Source organism: Dromaius novaehollandiae, chromosome 9 (genome assembly GCF_036370855.1).
Source record: "Dromaius novaehollandiae isolate bDroNov1 chromosome 9, bDroNov1.hap1, whole genome shotgun sequence".
NCBI lineage: Eukaryota > Metazoa > Chordata > Aves > Casuariiformes > Dromaiidae > Dromaius > Dromaius novaehollandiae.
In genome coordinates this window covers 30,371,570-30,393,563 of record NC_088106.1, presented here as the reverse complement: position 1 = coordinate 30,393,563, position 21,994 = coordinate 30,371,570, and the positions used below count along the sequence as shown (strand labels likewise).

Genomic DNA, 21,994 nt, shown 5'->3' with positions numbered 1-21,994 from the left:
GCTCGGGAGGGGAGAGCGGCGGCGCAGCGGAAGCCGCCAAGCCCGGGGTGAGGCCGGCAGCGGGCGATAGCCAATCAGAAGTCGTGGCGTTCGTCCCGCCTCCGCGCCCGCTCGGCTCACCAATCGTAACCGGCTCCTCGGGGAAAGGGCGGGGCGGAGGTGGAGCACCGCCCGGAGTCCTCCAGGAGGTGACGGAGGGTACCGTCTCGTTGGTGGGCGCGGCGGCGCTCTGCGCGTCGCCTCGGCTCGCCTCGCCGGGGCGGCCGCCATGGAGGCGGCGGGCGTGGTGTCGCTGTGGGTGAAGACGGAGCCGTTCCTGCTGGGGGCCCTGCGGGCGCCGCCGCCCGCCAAGCTGGGCCGCCACTACCTGCGCAAGATGGCGGCGTACGCGCGGGCGCGGGCCGCCGAGGGCTGCTTCCCGCGCCTGGCCTGGCCGCGCTGGCGCCACATCGCCTGCGGGAAGCTGCAGCTGGGCCGCGGCCTGGCCTGGCTCTACTTCGAGCTCTTCGACAGCCTGGCCCGGCGCGACCCGCCGCGCCGCCTCGAGTGGGCCGAGGCGGAGGCGGCCTGCGCCGGCGCCGAGGAGCTGGAGCGGGAGCGCAGCAAGGCAGGGGCCCCCTCCCCTCCCCGGGCCGGGCCGGGCGGTCGCAGGTGACGGGCAGCGCGTCTTAACGTGTGTTTCTCTCTCTCCCCTCCTTGGCTAGTTGTCAGTAGACACCCTGCAGTTCCTGCTGTTCTTGTACATCCAGCAGCTGAACAAAGTTTCTCTGAGAACGTCCCTGATTGGCGAAGAGTGGCCCAGCCCCAGGACCAAGTCTCCCAACTTGACGGGGAAATCTGCCAGTCAGAATAAGGTATTTGGGGGTGTAGGGGTCTCCTGACGTTGCAGCTCCCTCCCCTGGAGGTGGGCGGGCTGAAGAGGATCTGTTTTGTTACTGGGAGGATGTATTCTGCAAATAGTATTCTTGCAGAGCCTGAGTTGGAATCAAATTGGAACTATTTGACTGGACAGTAAATGAGATGAAAATGATGTGTTCCCTATAGCTTTAACTTATGGGACAGTGCAGCTTGTCCCCAGAAATTTCCTGTGATCTGAGACTAACTGAAAGTTTTCTCTGAATCGTCCTAATTCTCCTTTTAAGTAGCAACAGCTTTTTTTGTTTTTTCTGTTAGAGGGGTGTAGCCCAGCAGGAAGCTTTTCTTATATTGGAGGCTGCTTTCCCATGATCTGTGTTAAAATAGGATTTTAAAGTGGTGCTTAGGAAAATTACATCAAGTTGTATTTCGGAGAGGTGACCTGTCTAGTCAGCTGTAGGTCAGTCATGTGAAGATGACGATGTCCCACATCAAGTACTTCTCAATAAGTCAGCTGGATATATCGGCCACAGGTCACAGTCTGCACTGTATTTGAGAGTTAATTACAAATTGTCAACAACATTATAAAGGCCAGGTGCAAACCTCAGCAGATTTCGGTTCTGACTGTGACATTAGGAGCCATATGACCCAGTGACCTCTAGTTTGGGACAAGCTAAAATGATTAACAGGAGGAACTGGATAACTTAAAGGACTTAACAAATGGAAAAAAAAGAGATGAGAATAACAGATAGAATGCTGTGAGCTGCATGGCTCTGGGATGACATCCAACAACAGCTAAAAGTTGGTGCTTTCTTTTAACTGCTGTTCAAGTTTAACCATTACATGAACAGAAAGTAGATGCGTCTTGTCTGCCATTGTAGCCGTCCCAAATGTTTTGAGCGTGATGGCATGGGGAACTGTCTCCAATGGTGTTACTTTTCCTTGCGAGATAGGAAGAGATGCGTCTAGTTTCAGTGATGCCTGATATGAGCACTGCAAAAAATCACCTTCTTTGAAATGGTCTGGTGAGGCGTATCCAGTGTGAGATCTCTGTCAGCCTGTGGATAAGACAGTGTTCAACACTGCTTGTTGCTGCCTTTTAACTGCAGCCCTTATCTGTGGGTAAGGAGAATGTATGATCGTAGCTGTGTGTTACTTGTTCTGCACTTTGCAGGCCAGCAAAAGTTGCCCGTGTTGATGTCTGCCATAATTCCAGTCTCCCATTCTTTTTTGGTATGAAGCCTTTTAGAATTGGAACTAATGATTCTTTCAGAGGTTATTTAGTTTATTGGTCCACTCACGTGTGAAGAAATGGCCCTCTGTTTTTCGCTGCAGCTCCTCTGAAGAAGGTACTTAATCCTATCCAAAGGTCTGTAACAGATGCAGTGAGCTTCTAAAAGAGCAGTTGCAAGACCTTGACTGTCAGTTATTGATTTGTTTCCTACCTTCACTTGCCAGCACCGTCTGGCTGAAATTGTGTGGGAAGGATTGTAGGGGAATCTGTTTCCTATTTCGGCTCTTTGGAGTGAAATGTTTGGTACCCGGAATTGGAATAAAACAGTTTTCTGGTTTTGGGGGTTGCTTGATGGGTCCATTTTCCTCCTATGTTTTGGAGGAGCAGATCAGCTGAAGCAGTGGGCAGGAGAGAACGCCACGTTTCACTTGCATTCCTTCCTTTAGAACTACTGCGATGTAGTGTAAGCAAGCATGTCTTGTGTAACGTTGATGAAGCTTGTCAGCTTTGTGAGAACTCACCTCGTTCTTGTTTGTTTTTCTGCCTCCTAAGAACTGGAATGATCAGGACCACCAAGCCTTCGTGCAGAGCCACCTCTCGGATATGCTGGAACTGCTGCTGGAGCCAGACCAGCTCGCTGCCTCGTCCCATTCTGCTCACAGTAGTTTGGTCTCCTACGAAGCTGTTTGTGCCCTCAGCTTTCTTATTGAAGGGACTGTGAACAAATCTAGGACTGTCCATCCTCTGCACGAGCTTGCCCTCTGGCAGCCCTTTTACGGGAAAAATGGCTACTCAAAGATCTCCAAAGCCTTCTCTTTCACCAAGCTAGAGAGCTGGATACGGTCTTGCCTGACGACAAACCCCTTTGGAATGACTGCGTGCCTCAAGTCTGGGAAGAAGCTTGCCTGGGCACAGCAAGGTATCTACAAACCTTGTCTTTACTTCCAGAAGTAACTTCTCAGCTTCAGCTCCTTACTCTGAGTAGGGATCTGGCAATGGAGTGCGGATTTACCTCCTTTTCCTCCTGCTGACAGTAGAGGTGGGGAAGGAGACAGCTTAAAGGCGAGTCTGGGAAGGACTGGAAGGTGATGTATGACATCTGTTTATGTCTTTCTGGTTCTTTGATCAGTTTTATGAGTGAAGGTCTGTGACTTTATTTTCAATTGCCCTTCTAAGGGAGGTCAGTATCACTATCCTCATTTTTCAGGTACAACTGGATGCAGAGAATGGAATATGTGATTTGTGTGTGGATGCTTGGTGTTTGTGGCAAAGCTGAGAACTGATCTAGATCTCTTTGAATGGACTCATAGTCCCATATCCGCAAAGATAGTGCAGTGGAGCCAGGCACCTTTCACCTTAGAGGAAAAAATTAAGATTAATGTTTTGTTTACTCTAACTGTACGCTAGTAAGAGTGGCAGTGCATTAGATGGGACAGCTAAGTTGCTCAAGGATTGTACTGTAGAGGGAGCATTTCATCGGTTTAGTATGACTTAAAATGTGTGGTCTGTACTTTCAGTGTAGTGCTAAAAACTTGCCCTAAGTCTTTGTGTGACAGGAAGGTCCTTGTGTTCAGGAACAGACTCTGGAAATTGAGACGCCTAGGTCTGTCCATCTGGTAGTTTCTCAGAGGCTCTGGCCTCCCATGAATAATTTTGAACGATTTTTGATTCTTTGGATGTGCTGTGACTTCTAGAGCTACTGACTGCTGTGTACTGCCTTTCTGCCCAGGAGATGGTGGTGGTGGTATGACTGGTGCATGAAGTGACACAGTCGGACAGTACTGTCCTGGAAGTTTTGGGCTGATTCTTTTCTTGTGTGGTTGCTAAGTGATGTGGATAGTGAACCATCATACTCTTTTTTAAGTGTCTTGATTAACTTATTTTGCAGTTGAAGGAACAACCAGAAGAGCAAAGATTGCCTGCAATACTCGTGTCGTCCCTGAGGTGTTCCCCATGGTGGTAATGAGCCAGGTGTACAAACAGACATTGGCCAAGAGCTCAGACACCTTGGTGGGGGCTCACGTAAGAATTCATCGCTGCAATGAGTCTTTTATTTATCTCCTGTCTCCTCTCCGGTGAGTTTTTGTTCTCCTGAGGCACAGACCAATGTCATTTAGCAGGTCTGTTCAAGTGCTAAGTTGCGGTGAGATGTGCTAACCAGTTAAAAGAGTCCGGGTTTCGGTCTTTCTGGCTCACTGTGTTTTCTTTTGCTCTTTCACAGATCTGTGACCATTGAGAAGTGCCGGAATAGCACGTTTGTCCTCGGCCCTGTGCAGACATCTGTTCATGTCCACAGCTGTGACAATGTCAAGGTCATTACTGTTTGCCATCGTTTGTCTCTCTCTTCCACCACTGGTTGTACTTTTTACATTCTCACACCTACCCAGCCTCTTATCCTCTCGGGTAACCAAGCAGTCAGCTTTGCTCCTTTCCACACCCATTATCCAATGCTCGAAGACCACATGGCTCAGGTGGGCCTGGCCACTCTGCCGAACTACTGGGACAGTCCCATGCTGTTGTGCAGAGAGAGCAGTGACACAAGCGTCTTCCGCCTCCTGCCGCCCTCGGAGTTCTACACCTTTGTAATTCCTTTCGAGATGGAAGGAGACACAACGGAAACGCCGGGGGGACTGCCCCGTGCGTACCAAAAGGCGCTGAGTCAGCGAGAGCAGAAGGTACAGATCTGGCAGAAAACTGTGAAGGAGGCAGGCCTGACCAAGTGAGTGTTGCGTCCTGGCAGGAGTAGAACGTGTGAGTTTTGTTGAAGCTTAGCTCAGCAGTGCAAACAGAAGCTTCATTTCATGTGGTTCTACAAAAATGCTTTAGAAACAGGCTGGTTTGTGTGAGCTGTGTCTTATGTGTCATTTCTAAAATACTGGGAGTTAGTAATCCTGATACCCTGATCTTTGGTATTATAATAGTAAGAGTAATAATGTTCAGAACTGTAACTCCGAAGGAAGGGCTTTGTCATGAATGTATTTTCCCAACTGCAAAACACAGGAAAAAGCAAGTGCATATACTGCTGGGGCCTGAGGTGAGGAGTTCAGTCTGGTAGTAAAAGCTTGCAACTTACCTCATGTTGGGTACTATCTCTTTGCCATCTGTGGTCTGCTTGCAGTGTTGCATGCTGATGTGGATAAGATCTGGGCCTTTACTCTGACCAACAATTCAACAAATTATTGTCCAGCAGCTGACCAGTGATCTTTCTTAGCCCAACCTTTGTGTTCAGATTGAAGCTTTAAATTACTGTTCCATGTGTTGTTCAGGTGAGCTAAGAATGTGCATGTGGACTGTTATAGCAGATCACCTTATGGACTGTAGCCTTTAAACTCCTCTTCATCAGATCACATTGAATCTTCTGTGCAGTTTTCAGTGTACTAACTAGGCCTATCCTGGCTCATCTCATGTCTGATATGCATCTATTTGCTTTCTCAGCGCCTATGCAGAGTTCTGAAGAGGTTCACCTTGCTTTTTTTTTTTTTTTTTGATATTTTCTTCTGAGGCCAGCTAGACTACAAATCTCCAGCTACTGACCACTTTAGATTTAGCTGCTTTTATCTTTTGTGAACCACTTTGATGCAGCATTCTAAAGTACCTGGCCTCCTTTGGAAATACAGAATGCGGATAGAAACCCAAATATTCAATTTTAAAGACCTGAAGAGATGAAAACAGCTCGTGTACCTCAAGCACTAGCTGAGCTGTGCACATGTTTTTCCTGTTGGGTGCTTAGTTGATGACTTGTAATGAGTGTGCAACTGGTGCTGATAAGCAGTGGTCTTAGAGGAGTTTCTCTTGTGGGACATACAGAACATGAGAAACTGCTGTTGGGTCAAATTATCAACACTCCCATCATATCAAGCTGAGGAGTTCTAGTCCATTTAGTCTTTCTTTGTTTTGGCGTAGCTCCCTCAGCTTCCCATATTCCTTTCGGAACTCCAGGTGCCTCTGTGCCAAGAGTGGAGGAGTCTGCTGTTTGAAAAAGCACTCAACCATAAGAAAGAAAGGGTTCTGGGGCAGGATTTTCATATAGATGGAGGATGGCTGAGCAGTAGTGATCCAGTAGTGGTGGTGGTAGAGGTGTAATCACCTTCAAAACTCTCGGTCCTAGAATCCTGAAGGGCAGCAGAGAGGAAAGTTGTAAATTCAGCCCTCCTGCTAGAATCATCTGCTTTGTCCATCAACCTCATTTAAGGTGCTTCTTGCTTCTCCAGCCACTGTCCCCCATCCCAGGACTGCTGCTTCTCACCTCAGAGTTTTGCAAACGTGTTTTCCCTGTCAAAAATTTACTGTTAATGTTTGGTAATAGTGATGTACTTAGATTTAACATCCTCTCCAGCAGTCACAGGAGCCAAGAGCTCGGTGCTGGAGTGATTTATTTCATAAAAGGGGAGAAATTATGTAAAGTGTAGAAGCTTGCTGAAAAGAAACTGGGCAGCTGACAATAAAATAAAAATTTTTTTAGCCTCCCTTGCAGGCTACTAGAGAGATAACTAGGAAGCTTAGAGCAAACATAATACCACCTGTTTGAAGAGCACAAGCACTTTGGGAAGACTCTTAGAAAGAAAAAAACTGCCATGCTTGACCAATGAGGTGAAAGAGACTGTTAGAAATAAGAAGACATCTTTCAAAAAGTAGAAGTTATCTGAATGAGGAAAGCAAGGAAAAAAGAGTGTAAACCTTGCCAGGGTAAATGTAAAAAACATTGTAAGGCAGGACCAGTAAGAGAGCTTGAGGAGCAACTTGCACAAGCATAAAATCCTGTTTATTCTTTTTCCAAACCCATCAGACAAGGTCTTTCAGGGTCAGTATAATATCAAAGTATATAATAAGCACTTGGAGAAGATAAAACTGTTGGAGAGGAAACAAGTGACTCTCTGTGTTCACATTCACTAGGGCAGAATTTAGGGTACTTCCCATCCTAGGACCCTTCTTTCTGGGGATATGTCAGTGAATGTCTCAAATGGAAGTGACAGTACAAAAGAACAAATTGACACAATAAACCAGAGCAAATGTTATTTACCAAAACATTCCAGAAGAACTTGAGTGTAAAATAACCATTTAACTATAGTTTGTAATCTCTTCCTTAGTTTGGTACTTAAGGGCTAGCACTGCGTTTCTTGCTTTCCAGCCTTTACAGAGGAATCTGGGGGTGTCTGGGTGAATACAGGCTTGCAGATCTGATGTCTATACCATGGTAATGGTCAAAGGACAATGGAAAATGTAATTACTGATCATGTGGATGTGTGCTATACCATGGAAAAGTCAACCTACCTTTTGTAAAAGGAAGTCATGCCTCACTGAAATCAGATAAATAAGGAAGGCCAATCCAGTAGTGCATGTAATTGTTTTGGATTTCTAAAAAGGCTTTTGGGAGACCCAAGTCTCTTACAGTTTCTAACATTACCACTGGACGAGGGGATCTGTGCTGACACCTGTATTTGTAAAGGATCTGAAAAGCGGATGAAAAGGAATGACAAAGTTCACTGACACTGCTTTGTTATTTAGGTATTAAAAATGAAAGCTGATTGGGAAGATTTACAGAGGCCTCCTGGTATTGAGATCAGGCAATAAAATGACAGATGAAATTCGAGGTAGATAAATGTAGAGTGATGCATGTAGGGATGGAGGGGAAGAATTTTATTTTCACATGCAGAGTGTGGCCTCTGAACTAGCTGTCACCATGTGGAAAAGAGATCTTACGCTTGTAACAGATAGTTCTATGAACACATCAGCACTTTAGTGGTCATAAAAGCAAACTGGGTTTTAGGGGTGATTAGGAAAAGGAGTAAAAAACAAAATCAAAACCACTATAATGCTGCTGCACAAATTGGTGCACTGTCTTGAGTGTTTTGTGCAGTTCTTCACCTCTCCGCTTCATCACAGAAGGGATATTTTAGAAGCACATTTCAAGAAAGCGGCAAGGATTATCAAAGCATAGAATAGCTCCCATGTAAACTCTGGTTAAGTAGACTTGGAGTCTTTAATGTGAAAAAAGTATGTGGATGTGCTGGGCCCCCCTGAAACTGGGTGGCACAAAAATGAATAGGGATGGTGTGCTGCTTTTTCCAATACAGAATGGGAGCATCAAATCAAATAAGGAATGTATGCAAAGCAAACAGATACTTCAACATATGAACTATCCACAGGTTATTGAAAATTTTATGTTTTACATGAGTTCAGAAAGGAACTGTGTAAACTCGAAGAAAGTTCATCAGGAGCTATTAAGTATTTATGCCACCTTTGTCTTGAGAAACTCTGGAGCTGAACCCAGTGATGGCTGGGATGCTATTCTAGAGAAACACTGCTGTGAGCTTGCTTTGCTCTTATTTGGTCATCTGACCAGTGTCAGAAAGACTCAGATAAATGGTCTAATCTGTTATTGGTAGTCTTACTAAGGAAATATTTTCAATAATGAGAGTTATTTGAGGAGTGTCACTTACATGCACATTCATTTCCCGATCTTCATCCTCTCTTACTGATGCTGCCAGAACAGAATTTTATGTCTTAAGTGCTTGAACACTAGTTACTAGTCATCTTCCCCCCCCCCCCCCCCTTTGGGATAGTTAGTAAATAGTAGATGGTTAGTTTGTAAAGCAAAGGAAGTTCTATGGAGCATGATTCCTGTAGTAGTGGAGTGGGGAATATGCATGACTTTTCTGACTCCAGCAGGCTCTGCCTTTTGGGACAATTATAGTCACATTCACTCAACAAAAACCTTCCCTTCCTGGTAGAGGCAGCTCATGAACAAAGCCCAGCTATTTAGCTGATACATATGCAGGCTTGTTTTGTAGTCAAGGAAAGTGGCTTAGAAGTGTAATACTCTCTTGATAAATGTGACCTTTGCATGCTTCCCTGCTGATACTCTTCTGGGTTTCAGACATCAGAGGAAACAGTTCCAGATGCTGGTGGAAAACAAATTCTACGAATGGCTGGTGCAAACAGGGAATCGTCAGCAGCTGGATAGCCTCGTCCCTCCTGCAGTAGGCTCTAAGCAGGCAGCAGGATAGCATCATGTTGCTGTACTACTAAAGGAAAGGAAGGGTGAGTAGGGGGCCTGTTTCGCTTGTTTCTTCTATATCTAGAATGGTCCCATCTTTGTGTGTCCAGTCTATCCAGAGGAGGAAGTCTGAAGCTGTTCAGTGGTCATCTTCCCAAGAGCCATGCATTTGGTTTTAGTTCCTATTTTGGAGTCAAAACCTTCTCTTGAATTAATCTGTTCTCTGTGTACTCCCACTTCTCTTATTCTCTGCATATGTACTGTTTGATTTGTTGGGGACATCTGTATGTAACTGCAGGCATATTGTATATGATCTGACATCAAATCTTATTTGATTAGCTGTGCTTTTGAAGAAGTTGTGTATTAATGTCCATACTTGTCTCTTTTTGCTTAAGAAGAGAATTAAGTGAGGCTTCACATAATTCTTAATATATAGTCTTTCTCTCTCTTCCTAAGAAGAAATAGTTTAGGAACCAGGGCTAAGCCCTTATCATACTGTTCTGCCATTGCATGTTTCAAGCTATTAGAAAGCTTTTCTTCTGTAGTCTTAGAATTGCAGTCTTTGAATTATAGTCTTAGCTAGTTATTCACCTTGTCGGTGCGAGTAAAACTTGCTTCTCTGCTTTGTTACAGAGTTCTGGGAACAGACAGTGATATCCTGAAAACAGTTCTCATTAACACTTTGCAGCCATCCTAGCTGAATACCCTTGATGTGGATTTGATGCCCAGCCTCAGCATGGATTGGACTTCTGGCTGGTTTAGGATTTTTAATCACTTTTGCTTTCCCAGGAATGTGCTATAACTATTCTATTGATAACTGAGAAAGTGCACGTTACTAGAGGATGATGAACAAGTTTGCCTGCCCTTTGTTGCAGATCCTGTAATTGGGAGGCAATCATGGTCAGTGTCCTTGGTGTGCATGTATCCAGCACAGGAGCTCTGCCTGGTGTAAAGCTGGATGTAGGGTCCTGCTGTCACTTGCAGCTCTATGGTACAAGACAGCTGCACTGTTTTTATAAATGTGAAAAACAATTGTTTGTTTTTTTATGAATGAAATTCAATAGATTTTTTTAAAATATGAAGATGGCACTTAGATTTTGTGGCATTACCTTTCATATAAGTTTGCTTTGTTTTGACAAATGTCAATAAAACAGAGTTCTCAGATAAGTCTGGCACATGTTCTAGGGAAGGGGTTTTACCTTTACTCTGGATGTTAACGGGTCCTGGCATTTTTATTGCTTTAATGAAATGTGAACCTGTCAACTGAGAGAAAAGTGCTAATTCCTTAACAGCAGTGGAGCTGAAGGTTTTGAAAGGTGCCTTAGCACAGTTTTTTGATATAAACAGTGTTTCCTGTCTTTAAATGATTAATATTCCTTGTAAAGAATGTGAATCCCGTTCTCATTTTGTGCTGGTAGTACATGTCTTGGAGAGACATGCTCATTGCAAAGCACCTAAATTAGGAAGGCAAAAAAAACAACGGCATTGCATGGATGACTGAACACAGCAGCTGCATGTGACTTGTGAAGAGCTATCCAAGTCGAGATTCGGAGGAAAACTGGGATTCAGTACTCTGGCATACAAAATTATATAAAATTTTATACTTCATACACACACACAAACATATACACACATATATATATACATATATATATATAAAATTATATACTTCATTCTGCTGTACCGTTCATTCTCTGGGACCAATGTTAGTTGTAGTTCCACCTGGGTTTTTAATACTGTATAAAATTGTATGATTTAATCCTAAGGCATTAGGCAAGACTAGGCGAATTTTATATTTAAGTATTTACATTTTATCCATATGCTGGCATTGGTGTTTGTGTATGGCATGGTACAGTAGTTGCCCAGCTCTAGTTGCAGATGTTGCTTGATAATGTTTGCGTGCTTTCTGTGATAATGGTACTTTTTTTCCATAGATCTGGGCTTTCACTTGTAGCTTGCAGCGCTTTCAAAACAACCAGTTTTCATTAATGAAATGCTTAGCTTTTTGTTTTAGTGCTTTTTAATGAATATAACAATTGTACCAATTTCATCTGATAGTACATTCTTTTGGCTTGGAAAGTGTCTGAAACATTTAGAGGAGATGGCAAATTCTTCCTGAGCTGACCCACTGCCGTAGGCGTAGGTTAGGAATCAAGAGACTGACTTTGATATGTTTAACCACCTTTTAAAGGAGTGACATGCAAAGTGACCACAGTGGAGCTTGGAAATGTCCTACTGAACTTGCAGGGTTGTCTTTCAATAGGAGTTGAGTCCTGGCTAGACTCTGTGATCCTCATAAGTCAGCATGTCGATAAATCTGAGTGGTCTCACAGCCCTCTAGCAGTAAGAGCTTTGAGCAACAGCACTAGGTGTTCAAGACACCTAGAACTGGAAGGAAATGAGATGCTGTTGAGCTGCTTTCTGTCTCTGGTCATATCTAAATGCTGTAGGAAGTTGCAGTCAGTAGAATCGCAGCAGTGTATATAGAGTTGTTGTTGCGAGAATTGCCTGTCCTGAGAGATTTAAAATAAGGCCTGTGTGTTTCAGGCACTGCTGTGCCAGATTCATTTGCCTTTGTTTCTCTAAGCCTTTGGGTTGGTGCAGTGAATAGCTGCAGAGGTGTTTTTTCATGATGCGCTGGCTTCGGGATGTACAAAAGCCAGCATTCCTCCCCCTCCTTGCCTGATGGGCCAGAGTGTGGCTAGGAGAAGGATCTCTCTCTTAAACTGCAGACACCGGTGTAAGAGTTTTGAGTTGAATTTGTGACACTGGCAGATTTTGTCAGAAATTTGGGCACAGTCTTTATTATATCATGTCTGAAATCACTCACCTTGAGAGTGTGTGTGGGGAACACCAGGAATGCTTTTTTCCCTGTATGTCAGCCACCATTAGGAGCAATATAGCTCAGCTGAGGGATGTGCTATGAAAATACACAGCCTCTTTGCTGCACAGATGTTTCTGTTGTGAGCTTTTGAAGTAGAGCCTCTAAGCAGAGGTCGTTCTTTGCAAGCCTTCAGATCTGCTCTAAGCATGTATTCAGTATTTCCTAGCTGCATCCTTCATTGCATGGGAATATTCTCTATTAATACTGAGTCTCTTCCTTACAAACGGGGATGGGCCTTTTTAGAGCTGACTAGGATGCCTTCTTGTTTAATGTGCTTACAAGGAAGGAAGCAGCCAAAATGCCACCCCCCATCCCCCAGGACTTGGCAGGGGGCTGGGTGTTTTGAGTGTGTTTGGCAGAGTTTTGGTGTTCTGACTCAGCAAATGGTAACAAAGAGAGGACGGCGGAGCCTTCCTTTATTCCATGAGCCTTCCTTTATTCCATAATCCTGTTTGCTTTTCTAGAAACCGGCTATAGCCTCAGAATCACTGACTCAATTTTTGGATCCTATTTTCATGACAAAGCGGCTGTCTGGTTTAAAGTGAGCCCATTATAAAAAGGGTGCCTCGAATCCTGGCTGTTTGTAACAGCTTCTGACATTCCTCCAGCACTAGGGAGTTTGGCTTGAACGGAAAATGTCCAAAGCCGGACCCAAGGTAAGTTTATTTGCAGCCTGTACATGATAGCCTTTCAATGAAGGAGCAGAAATACTGTGTTTGCTCCTGTTTATAAATACAGGAGATGTAGGAGGAGTTAGGAATACAGATTTTTTTTTTTTAGGGGAAAGTTGTGGAGGCCTTTGGTTCTGATGAATGCTTCCCCTTTCATCAATCTGTTGGCACTAGGAGGTGTCTGAAATCAATATGAAGCGTTGTTTTGCTGAAGCTGAGCTCTCCCTAATCCTTTCCTAGATCTTGGCTGTTTCCTTTAGGCGTAGTGTTACAAGAGGATAGAGTTGAACCCAATGACAGGTGAGGGGATATTTTAAAATGCTCCAGTAATTGATGCCCTGTAAACTGAAAGCAGAAGCCCCTGTGCCAGCTGCAAACATGACGAGCTGCATTTGCAGGATACAGTCTCGTGAAAGGCTCTCCTGGGAGGAGCTGAGTCCCAACAACAGCAGCTGCCACCACCCTGCTCCGTTATGGAGCGAAGGGTGTGCTGTGGCTTCTGTGACAGGCAGATTCCTGAATTACGACCATAGCACCAAAGGCGACAGCATTCCCGGAGGGATGAGAAATGACCTTGTGATTTGGGGGAACTGTGAGAGATGGTTTAAACTGGAGTAGGAAGCAGATCACAAAGCTGAACTTTAGCTAGAGAGAGGTGCATCAGAGGGGGATCCAGCTCTAGTGCTGTGATCCGGATACCTGCTGGCCCTACGCTTGGAGAGGGTCAGAGCCATCTTGAAGTCACCAGAGCTGAGCTGGTTGCTCACACAGACCTTATTGCAGGGTTGAGCCTGGAGCAGGGGTAAATGGCCAGGAAAGAAGGGGAAGAACTTTTGGGTTTGTGGCCATTCTCTACAGTGAAGTGTTGAACAGCTATTAAGATGTTATGGACAAGTGTACGTTTTTCCATTGCATTAGCTTTTTTCTTGTGTTACATTCCTCTTAACCTGTGGAGAATGTGAGAGCCAAGAGGGCAGAGAGCTCAGAGGTAGAGTGGCTTTGTAGGCACTGGCATGTGTTATGGAAGATCTGGGTTCAGTCTCTGCTTCACTGCATGTTTCCTCTGGGATCTTGGTGACCTGTCTATTTCTGAGCAGTCTTTAGAAACTGAACCTAGCATAGTGCTTCCTTCTAATCCAGTAGCTGTTAGACTGTGGGAGAGCTGTACCACTGCATAAAGAAGGTGCTGGGGAATGTAACTGGTCCATGCTCATTCTCCTGTCTGCTTGAAGATACTTCATATATTGCTTCTCTTTCCTGTAGAAAACTCTCTCTATCCTCTCTCTGAGCAGGCTACATCCTGACTATTGATGCTGAGTTGTAATGCAGCAAAATGTTCAAGATACCTTAGGTCAAGGAGAATGCAAATCTCATCAGTCCCTTATGCCATGCTCTTGCTTGACACATTTTGAGAAGAGAAGAAAAAGACAAAGAGAATTAAACATAGCATTTCTCACAACTTAAGCAAGTGATCTGCCCTAAAAAGGAGTCACTGCCCCCCATGCTGTTTTCTTAAAAAGCAGAGGGCACTACCACGCAGTGCGGTTACCACTTAAAAGTTTCCTTGTAACAGGAGTGATGTTGGGAAGAAAGATGGTGACTGTTATGAGGTGGTCAAGGCAGTGAGAATTCTGCAGTTGTGTAAGAAAGGTCTACTTTGGCAGATCTGCTATCTACTGGGTAAGCCCCAGAGCAGAGTTTGGGCAGTGAGCGGTTAACAGGATAGTGCTGTAAGCAGAGCAGCTTGATGGCTTTGCTGAAGGAAGGCGATTTGTGTCTGAGCAAGATTTGGCTGAAGCAAACTGATGAATCTGGAATTGAAATCTGTAATTCACCTGTCATTATCCTGCAGGTGAAAAACATCAGTCTGCTCTGTTTATGCCTGAATCATTGGAGGAAAGCTGAGAAGCGCTGAGTCTGAACATCTCTTCTACCTGAAATGGATTCAGGGTGTGTGTACGAAGAGCTATAGTGGAGAATGGGTAGGCAGGAGCCATCTCCTTAAGTCTTCCTCTAAATGCTCTAAGAATAAAACAAAGAACCGTGATTTTAGTTGTTCACTGTTCTTTGGCCATACCTTTAATGTGTTCTCGGATTTCTTTGTCTATGTGGCTTTATGGGGAAGGTATCCCCCAAGAAACACCAGATGGCTTTGCCAAACTGAAGTTCAGTTGTGTTAGTCTGGGTGGGAAGGAACATCAAATGAATCTTCCTATTCAGTTACAAAATAAAAGGCCAACTTAACTGATGAAGCATGGTTGCTGTGATAGGGCATTGCAGGAGGAGCTGATTCTGTCAGATACCAGCCACCAAAATCAATGCAACTCATGTGGAGCCAGGACCAGAGGTGGCAGAGAACAGTCCCCTTCCCACTACTGATCATCCTCCTGTGAGACAGAAGGAGGCATCCCTCTGCCTGGGTGATGCACTGTCTGTAGGGAGACCAGACCTGTGGTCTTACAGAAGTTGGGCAGAGTTCATCATCAGCTACTCAGTTGTACCGGACACTCACTATGTGCAGACACAAGTGGGACTGCAGATCGGAAGGGGCTGCAGAGCTCAGGGGATGAGGCTGAGGAGTGCGACAACTCATGAGCTGTCCCAGTGAAGAACAACAACTGAGCCGTGAAGAGGGGCATCCCTGCATGCTGCTCTGCGGAGGGTGTTACTGGGATGCTGTGACTTGCTTGACCATCGGTGTCAAGAAGAGGATTACTGACAGCAAGTAACTGCTGTAGCATACTGAGGAGGGCTCTAAATGTTGCCTCTGGGCTGATGTTGGCAGATTCTTTTAGGCAATAGCACTAGGGAAAAAATCTGTACCAACAGCAGTGTCATGGCTGGCAAAAGCTGACCACCATGGATAACCGTACCGCAATGGGAGGAGGGTGAGGAAACAGGAGCTGGATATTTTAGTGCGCACCTTTTACCACCTTTATTTATTTGCAGGAAAGATGGTAGTGATCTACCAACTCTCCATTGCGCTGAACATGGGAATAGCTGTCTCAGGAGGGAAAGGCATGAGAACAAGCTGCTTTGCATGTGCACGTTCCTTCGTAATGAGAGATCAGTCCCTTGAAAGTAAGGAACACAAAACCAAGCACATAAATCCTCTGGCATGATTAGTCCAACTTCCCAGATATGTGCTCAGGCTGGTGGCGACACACTGCTCAGCTAGCTCTGGGAAAACTCTGTGGATGGAAAAATAGTGAGCAGATTGTCCTAGATTTGAGTCTAGCTACTAGGCTGAGACTGATAAGAGTGTTTTTAACAGCAGCAATGTTAAACCAGTGCAAGAAGTCAGAGCACACAAATGAAGTACAATTAGCTAGAAGCAAAAGGTATTCAAATATCTTAATACTCAAGCTATGAAAAAGCTAAAGAATGAGTTGGTTGTGCTTTTTTAATGGATAGTAAAGCTATGAGCAGGTGATACTGAGAATCCTGGTGTGTCTGCTTTGCCTTAGTTGTTGCTAAGTCGCCTTTGGAGACAGAGGATAAGAAGTCAGACTGCTGTGTGGGAAGAATCGATTACAGAGTCCTGCAGGTTAGATGTTTAAATCACTGGAACCAGAAGGAGTCTCTCCAGAGCAGTTGGGGGAGTTGACTGAGGCAATCCCAGAGATGCTACCAGAAAAAATGGGCAGGTATATGGGGCAGATGCTGTACTAGAAGACTGGAAAAGGTCAAATGCTGTCTGTGCTTCAAATAAAGAGCTTGTCATGTCAATTAAGTCAATGTAAAGCTCTTGAAGATGCTGGAATAAGTAATCAAACAACTTCCTGTTTAACTAAAAGATAGGCTGGTGATTGGTTGCAGCTGAGAGTGATCTGTTGAGACTGCTTCATGTCAACCAATGTAATTTCCTCTAGGAAAGAGTCACAAGAGTTGTGCAGAGGAAAGAAACAGCAAGTGTGACAGAACTTCATGTTAGTAATGCTTTTGCCATTGTCTGACTTTGCAGTGTGACAGACAAGCAAGGGATATAGTCAAATCCTTATTCCAAAGAAGAGCTCTTAATGAATAATTATTGTTTGGAAGGATCTAAAAATGGAGTTGTACAAACAACTGGCCTGGGATGGGACTTGGCAATACTGCTGTGAAGGACTTTCAAGGATGGAATGAAGAACACGCACATCACCTCTCCAAGCCTGGCTGGGTTGGTGATACTTCAGGCAACAGGAATATATTGTTCACCAGCGTTCAAGATCACTTTGAAACAGGCAGGAAAAAAATGGCCTTAAATGAAGCACTTTTTAATCAGATGCCTGGCTGTAAAGCAGCTCTTTAGAAAGAAGCGTGATGATGGATCAGCAATTTGTGTCAGCCATATCACAAACTTGCAACAACAACAAAGCACCGAAACAGAACAAGCCAACTGCAGATGTCATCCTTGGATGTACAAAGAACTGTGCCATCAATAAGATATGTGTAATGCTCCTTTTGCTTTTCTTGGCACTTTAAAAGCTTAGGTGGAGCGTGTTGTTCAGTTTTCGGCATTGCCTTTTGAGGCAGAAAACTAAGGGGGTGACTAGAAAGAGAGTGGTGGACAAGGAGAACAATTGCAGGGCTAGAAAACATGATCCGTGAAAAGAGAGACCTCACCACCCGCTTATCAGTAAAGGTCTAGCTGCAAACACTCGATCAGCCAGTATAAACGAAACAGTTTAATGTAGTCTGTTAACCATTTATGTTAACCATTTATGGCTCCCTTAGCTGTGGTTTAGTAGCTATTGATCTAGACAATGTAGAAAGGAAATAAAATAGACTTTATGTGCTTGCTGCAAAGAAGAAAGGGAATTTACCAAGGGAGTTTTGGGTTGGGACAGCAAAGTGCTGGAAGAGCTGCCTGGGAATGGCAAGGAGTTGGTGGCAGTGCGTAGTGTAGGGGCCAGATTGATGAATCTGCAGCCAGGGTTAGTTTGGATACAGTCGATCCTGCTCCACTGTGAGGCTTCAGGACTTCTTGATGTCTCCTGAGGGCTCTGTTTTCAAATATTTCTAGCCATGATGGGCTAGAATATGGATTCTGAAAAAGACTCTGAAAACAAAGTTTGGAGGACTTCAGGGATAGAAATCTTACCATTAATAAATGAGGCCTTGGACCGGCAAATGTGTACGTTCTTAAATATGGCATGTAAGATGTCCTTTGGACTTTATGTAGCCTTCAAATCCAGCAGATACTATGTGGCCTTGTCTCTGTTACTAGTATTTGAAATTGTTTCTTATCTCTAATTATGATTTGGCTTTTAAACTCTAGTTTACATAGTAGCAGAATAACCTAACTTTTTACCTGTGTAAAACAAGTATAAGCCTGGAGTGTACATCTTGTGTTGGTGACAGTGGGCCCTGTCCTGCGGCACTTATTTGAATCCACTGCAGCTGCTCTCACTGCAAGGACTAGTCTTGTAGTCTCTTCGGAAGGCTGGAATGAACTGAAATATCAGCAAAGCAGCCTGGTGCTTTGGGCAGAACTGTAAATGTCCTTCAAAGTGCTTGGGAAGATTGTCCTATCCCCCGAAAAGCTAAATTTGGAGACTAAATTAACTCAGGCTTTTTTCTATTCCTCTTCACATTTGAGGTAATAGGAGTTACGGAGTGGTTGGGAGCACGTGCTTTGGAGTAACGCTCTTCCAGTAGCAGTGCTGGGGGGGCTCATGGCTGTCTCTGTGGGATGCCTACTCCTTTCTCAGTGCAGTGGGATACGGAACCTCTCTGCTTTCCCTCCTCTGCTTGTGTTGCAGGTCACCTTCTACGAAGACAAGAATTTCCTAGGCCGTTGCTATGAATGTGACAGTGACTGCCCTGATTTTCACACCTACCTGAGCCGCTGCAACTCCATCCGGGTGGAAGGGGGCACCTGGGTAGCTTATGAGAGGCCTAACTTTGCTGGGAACATGTACGTTCTGACTCACGGGGAGTATCCTGACTACCACCACTGGATGGGCCTTAATGACCGTCTTGGCTCATGCAAAACCATCCAGATAGTAAGTGTGGCTAGTTTTCAAGGGGCAGTTTAATTTACATGTCTGTCATTAAGGGGTTCCAGCATGCTTGTGAGCAGCACCCTTCTTCCTGGGGACCTGTGGAAGCTCCCTTGGAGAGGACAGTGATGGGGGTGCACATGAAGCTCTGCTGTGGCAGTACCTCAATAACCCCTACCGATACCTCCTGTGGCTCCCGCTGTCTTCCAGAGAATCTCGCTCTGGGAAGGGCAAGGTGTTTGGTGAATAGGGAAAGCAAATCTCATCCACTCTTGTTTGCAGTGGGAAAGAGCAGCTCCCTTTGTCTGCTTTGTAGGTGAGTTTCCACAGGAAGAGCAGAACAGTTTTACCCACATGTTTCCCCAGGGACTTGACTGTCCAGGCAGGTGGCTCTGAAGTTTGCCTCTCTCCCTCCCCTGGTTTACTGCTCTCTGATCCAGCTCTGACAGTAGATACAGGGCTGGTAACAGTGGGATGTGGATTTCCCAGGAGTAGCTCTGGGAGTCAGCTCTCCTCGGACTTGCTGCCTGTCAAATAGCACACTCCCTGGTAGTGTCCGCGCAAGCCCAATGCACTGTGGTCTGCTGTGGCCCACTTCCCAACTGGACCCCATCTTCCCACCACACAGTTTCAGTGTGGCTCTGGCATTATTGTGGGCACTGGTTGGGTTGTGGTCCCTACTGCTCTTTGGCAGAGAGGGGGTGCAGGTTCCTCCCTCTCTGCAAACATCCCGAAGGAGAAACTATTCCCCCTTTCCCCAGCTCCATCACTGAAGAAGTTTCTGCTACAGATGAGAGCGTTTTGACTGCTTTTCCCACTGACTCAGCTGGAACAGACATCATCCCCCCCAGATCAGACTTCTTCAGGGAGTGGAGCTGCCTTTGGGGATTGGTGTTATTTGGCCTGCCCAAGACCAAGTATTAATCCCAGGAATGAGAGGCACTTTGTTTGCCTGTAGCAAGCCACGACTCTGTTGTGACTGAAGGGACCAATTCTGAGTAGCACCAAGTGCCTCTGGGGCAGCATCAACATGATGAGAACTGCCCCAGAAGCAGGCCTGGAGTGAGCAGGGGTGGGGGGGAGGGCTGAAGCCCTCCTTGGGCATCCTTGGAGCAGACTGGGGCCTCCCACAGTTAGGAGAGCACAGGTTAGTGCCTTCCCACCACAGTGAAGGAACTGTGCTGCTCCCCCTCCCAACCCAAAACGGGGAAGCACTTCTGCAGCCTTTAGTAGGACCTGTTCTTCCACTGGTAGGGGATGGGATCAGTGAGGGGAAGGTTGTGATGCTGAGCATTGATGCTGCTGTGTTTTTTTCTTTATTTTTCTGTGGGATCTTTCTGGTAGAGGTCTGTGTGCTGCTGAGTTGTGTAGCACAGCCACAGCCTGCTATTACAGGTGGTGGATCGGACAGCAGAAACAGCTGGGAAGTGGTTCTGCTGTGATCCTTACCCTGTTTTTACATCTGGGGGTCTAATGCTGCTCTGAGCCTATTCTGGGTCTGAGCTAGGTATAAATCCATTGGCATGGGGCAGGGAGAGTTTGCAGCCAGTTCAGAGCACTAATCTGCCATAAGGGATGCAGTGGGAGCACGTGGGAGATGCAACGGCAGCACAGCTTCCTCCAGCAGCACGAAATGCCGAGACCTTAGGCTGCATGTCCTCTTGGTCCTGGTGCGGGTCAAAGTGCCCTGAGCAGCCGCAGCAGCAGCACGTGGATCTGAAAGACCCCGCGGAGTTTGGCTGGGGCTGGCGACGAGAGCGGGCTCGAGCAGAGGGGGGATGTGGGGGAAGACACTGTCCAGGCAGCTGCAGATTAAAACTGCTGCAGTGCCTTCAGGCAACTCGGTGCTTGAAATCACAGTGGAAAATACCTGTGCTGCGTTCGGCTGTAATACAGCCCAGCTGGGGTCACTAACTCATTAAATTCCTCATTGCCTGGAGGAGGGGGGAGTGGAGGGGGTGCCTCTCCCCTTCTGATGCTCATGCTGAGCAGCTCAAGGGTTAAAGCCAAGAGTGGGATAGGCAGTCTGCCTGGGACGGAGAGTCCAGCATTTGCAGGCTCGGCTGCATAATATGTGTTAGGGATTGTTTTGAGCTGAAAGTGCTGTGTTTGAGCTTGGTGCTTTTATTCCCTCTTTACACATGAAGCACCCTGGCTGCCTCCCCGTTGTGTGACTTGGGGGTTGATGTGAGCCTCTCAGCACTGTCCTGGTGTGCTTTGGGCCAGGGGTTACATCTGATTTAAGACCAACTGTGCCCTGGCTCGGCACCAGTCCGGCCCTTTCGCTGGTGGAGATGGACAGAGCCAGGGACGTGCTGATGCCTCCCCCAAATGCTCTGTGGGTCTCTCTTCCCTGTTTCTAGCCAAGTGGAGGCCGGGGCCACATTCAGGTATTTGAGAAGGGGGATTTCGGCGGGCACATGTTTGAAGCCACTGAAGACTGCCCTTCCGTCATGGACGAGTGGCACATCCGTGAAATCCATGCCTGCCGGGTGCTGGACGGCGTCTGGGTTTTCTACGAGCACCCCAACTACCGGGGCAGGCAGTACCTGCTGCCCAAGGGCGAGTACCGCAAGCCCGTTGAGTGGGGCGCCGTGACTGCTGCCGTCCAGTCTTTCCGCAACATTGCCGAGTGAAGGGGAGAGGAGCGGTGCCAGGAGCGAGCTGGCCCCTGCTCCGCCACCGGAGGCGATGAATAAAGCAATTGAATCACCCAGTTCAGCCTGTCCTCCTTATTCCCGGCTGACTCCTGCACGGCGATCTGAGCGCAGGTCACAGCGGGGCCCTATCCTTCCTCCCCTTGCCCCAGCAGAGCCGGCCCGGAGCAGAGCCACCTCCACGCGTAACACCCTCTGCCAGCCCTGACTGCCTTCATCCTCTCTCCTGCCGTTGTCACCTTTCTGCCAGGCTGGCTCCCGCCCCTCGGCTCCAGCCTGCCGCTGGCCCCTGGGGAAAGGCCGACCCAAAGCCGGAGCACGTGCTCCTGCTGCTAGCGGGACCGCACATCTGCAGGACTCTAGTTTTCAGCACCGGCCATGGGTTGCTGGGGCCGTCGTGACTCTTGGGGGTCCCGAATTGCTGTGTTGCTGATGCAGGCTGATTTGCGTCCGAGCCATGTGCAGTGAGGCCCCCAGAGGACCCCAGTGGGCAGCAGCTGGGGTTTCCTGAAGGAGCGTGTCCCTCTCATGATACACAGGGCAATGGGGACGGCGGCGTGGAGGGACCAGAGGAGAAAGCGAAGGTTAGAGGCAGAGGTCCCAAACAGGCCGAGGGGGAGGTGGCTGCAGCCTCCACGAGGGATGCTGGGGCCCTGGCAAGCCATCACATAAGGGAGGGGGTGCCCCTCATACGCCTGAGACGGAGGAGCCA

General features: G+C 46.6%; 2 protein-coding genes across 3 annotated transcripts; both read left to right on the top strand.

Annotated features, from left to right (window-relative positions):
• Window positions 1-133: 133 nt before the first annotated feature.
• Window positions 134-10,253, top strand: TBCCD1 (TBCC domain containing 1). Its single transcript, XM_026100534.2, has 7 exons — window positions 134-607; window positions 705-854; window positions 2,642-3,008; window positions 3,978-4,164; window positions 4,311-4,808; window positions 8,967-9,130; window positions 9,720-10,253. Exons 1-6 carry the CDS (start codon window positions 269-271, stop codon window positions 9,094-9,096), a joined length of 1,671 nt encoding a protein of 556 aa, XP_025956319.2. The 5' UTR covers window positions 134-268; the 3' UTR covers window positions 9,097-9,130; window positions 9,720-10,253.
• Window positions 10,254-10,378: 125 nt separating this feature from the next.
• On the top strand, window positions 10,379-21,334 carry CRYGS (crystallin gamma S). 2 transcript variants are annotated; one of them, XM_026100537.2, is made up of 3 exons: window positions 10,379-12,626; window positions 18,386-18,628; window positions 20,989-21,334. In XM_026100537.2, the coding sequence occupies exons 1-3, from the start codon at window positions 12,606-12,608 to the stop codon at window positions 21,259-21,261; spliced, it is 537 nt and encodes a 178-aa protein (XP_025956322.1). In that variant the 5' UTR covers window positions 10,379-12,605; the 3' UTR covers window positions 21,262-21,334. The 2 variants fall into 2 exon arrangements, with proteins under 2 accessions (XP_025956322.1, XP_025956321.1); XM_026100536.2 differs by having other exon boundaries at window positions 10,379-18,628.
• Window positions 21,335-21,994: the final 660 nt, after the last annotated feature.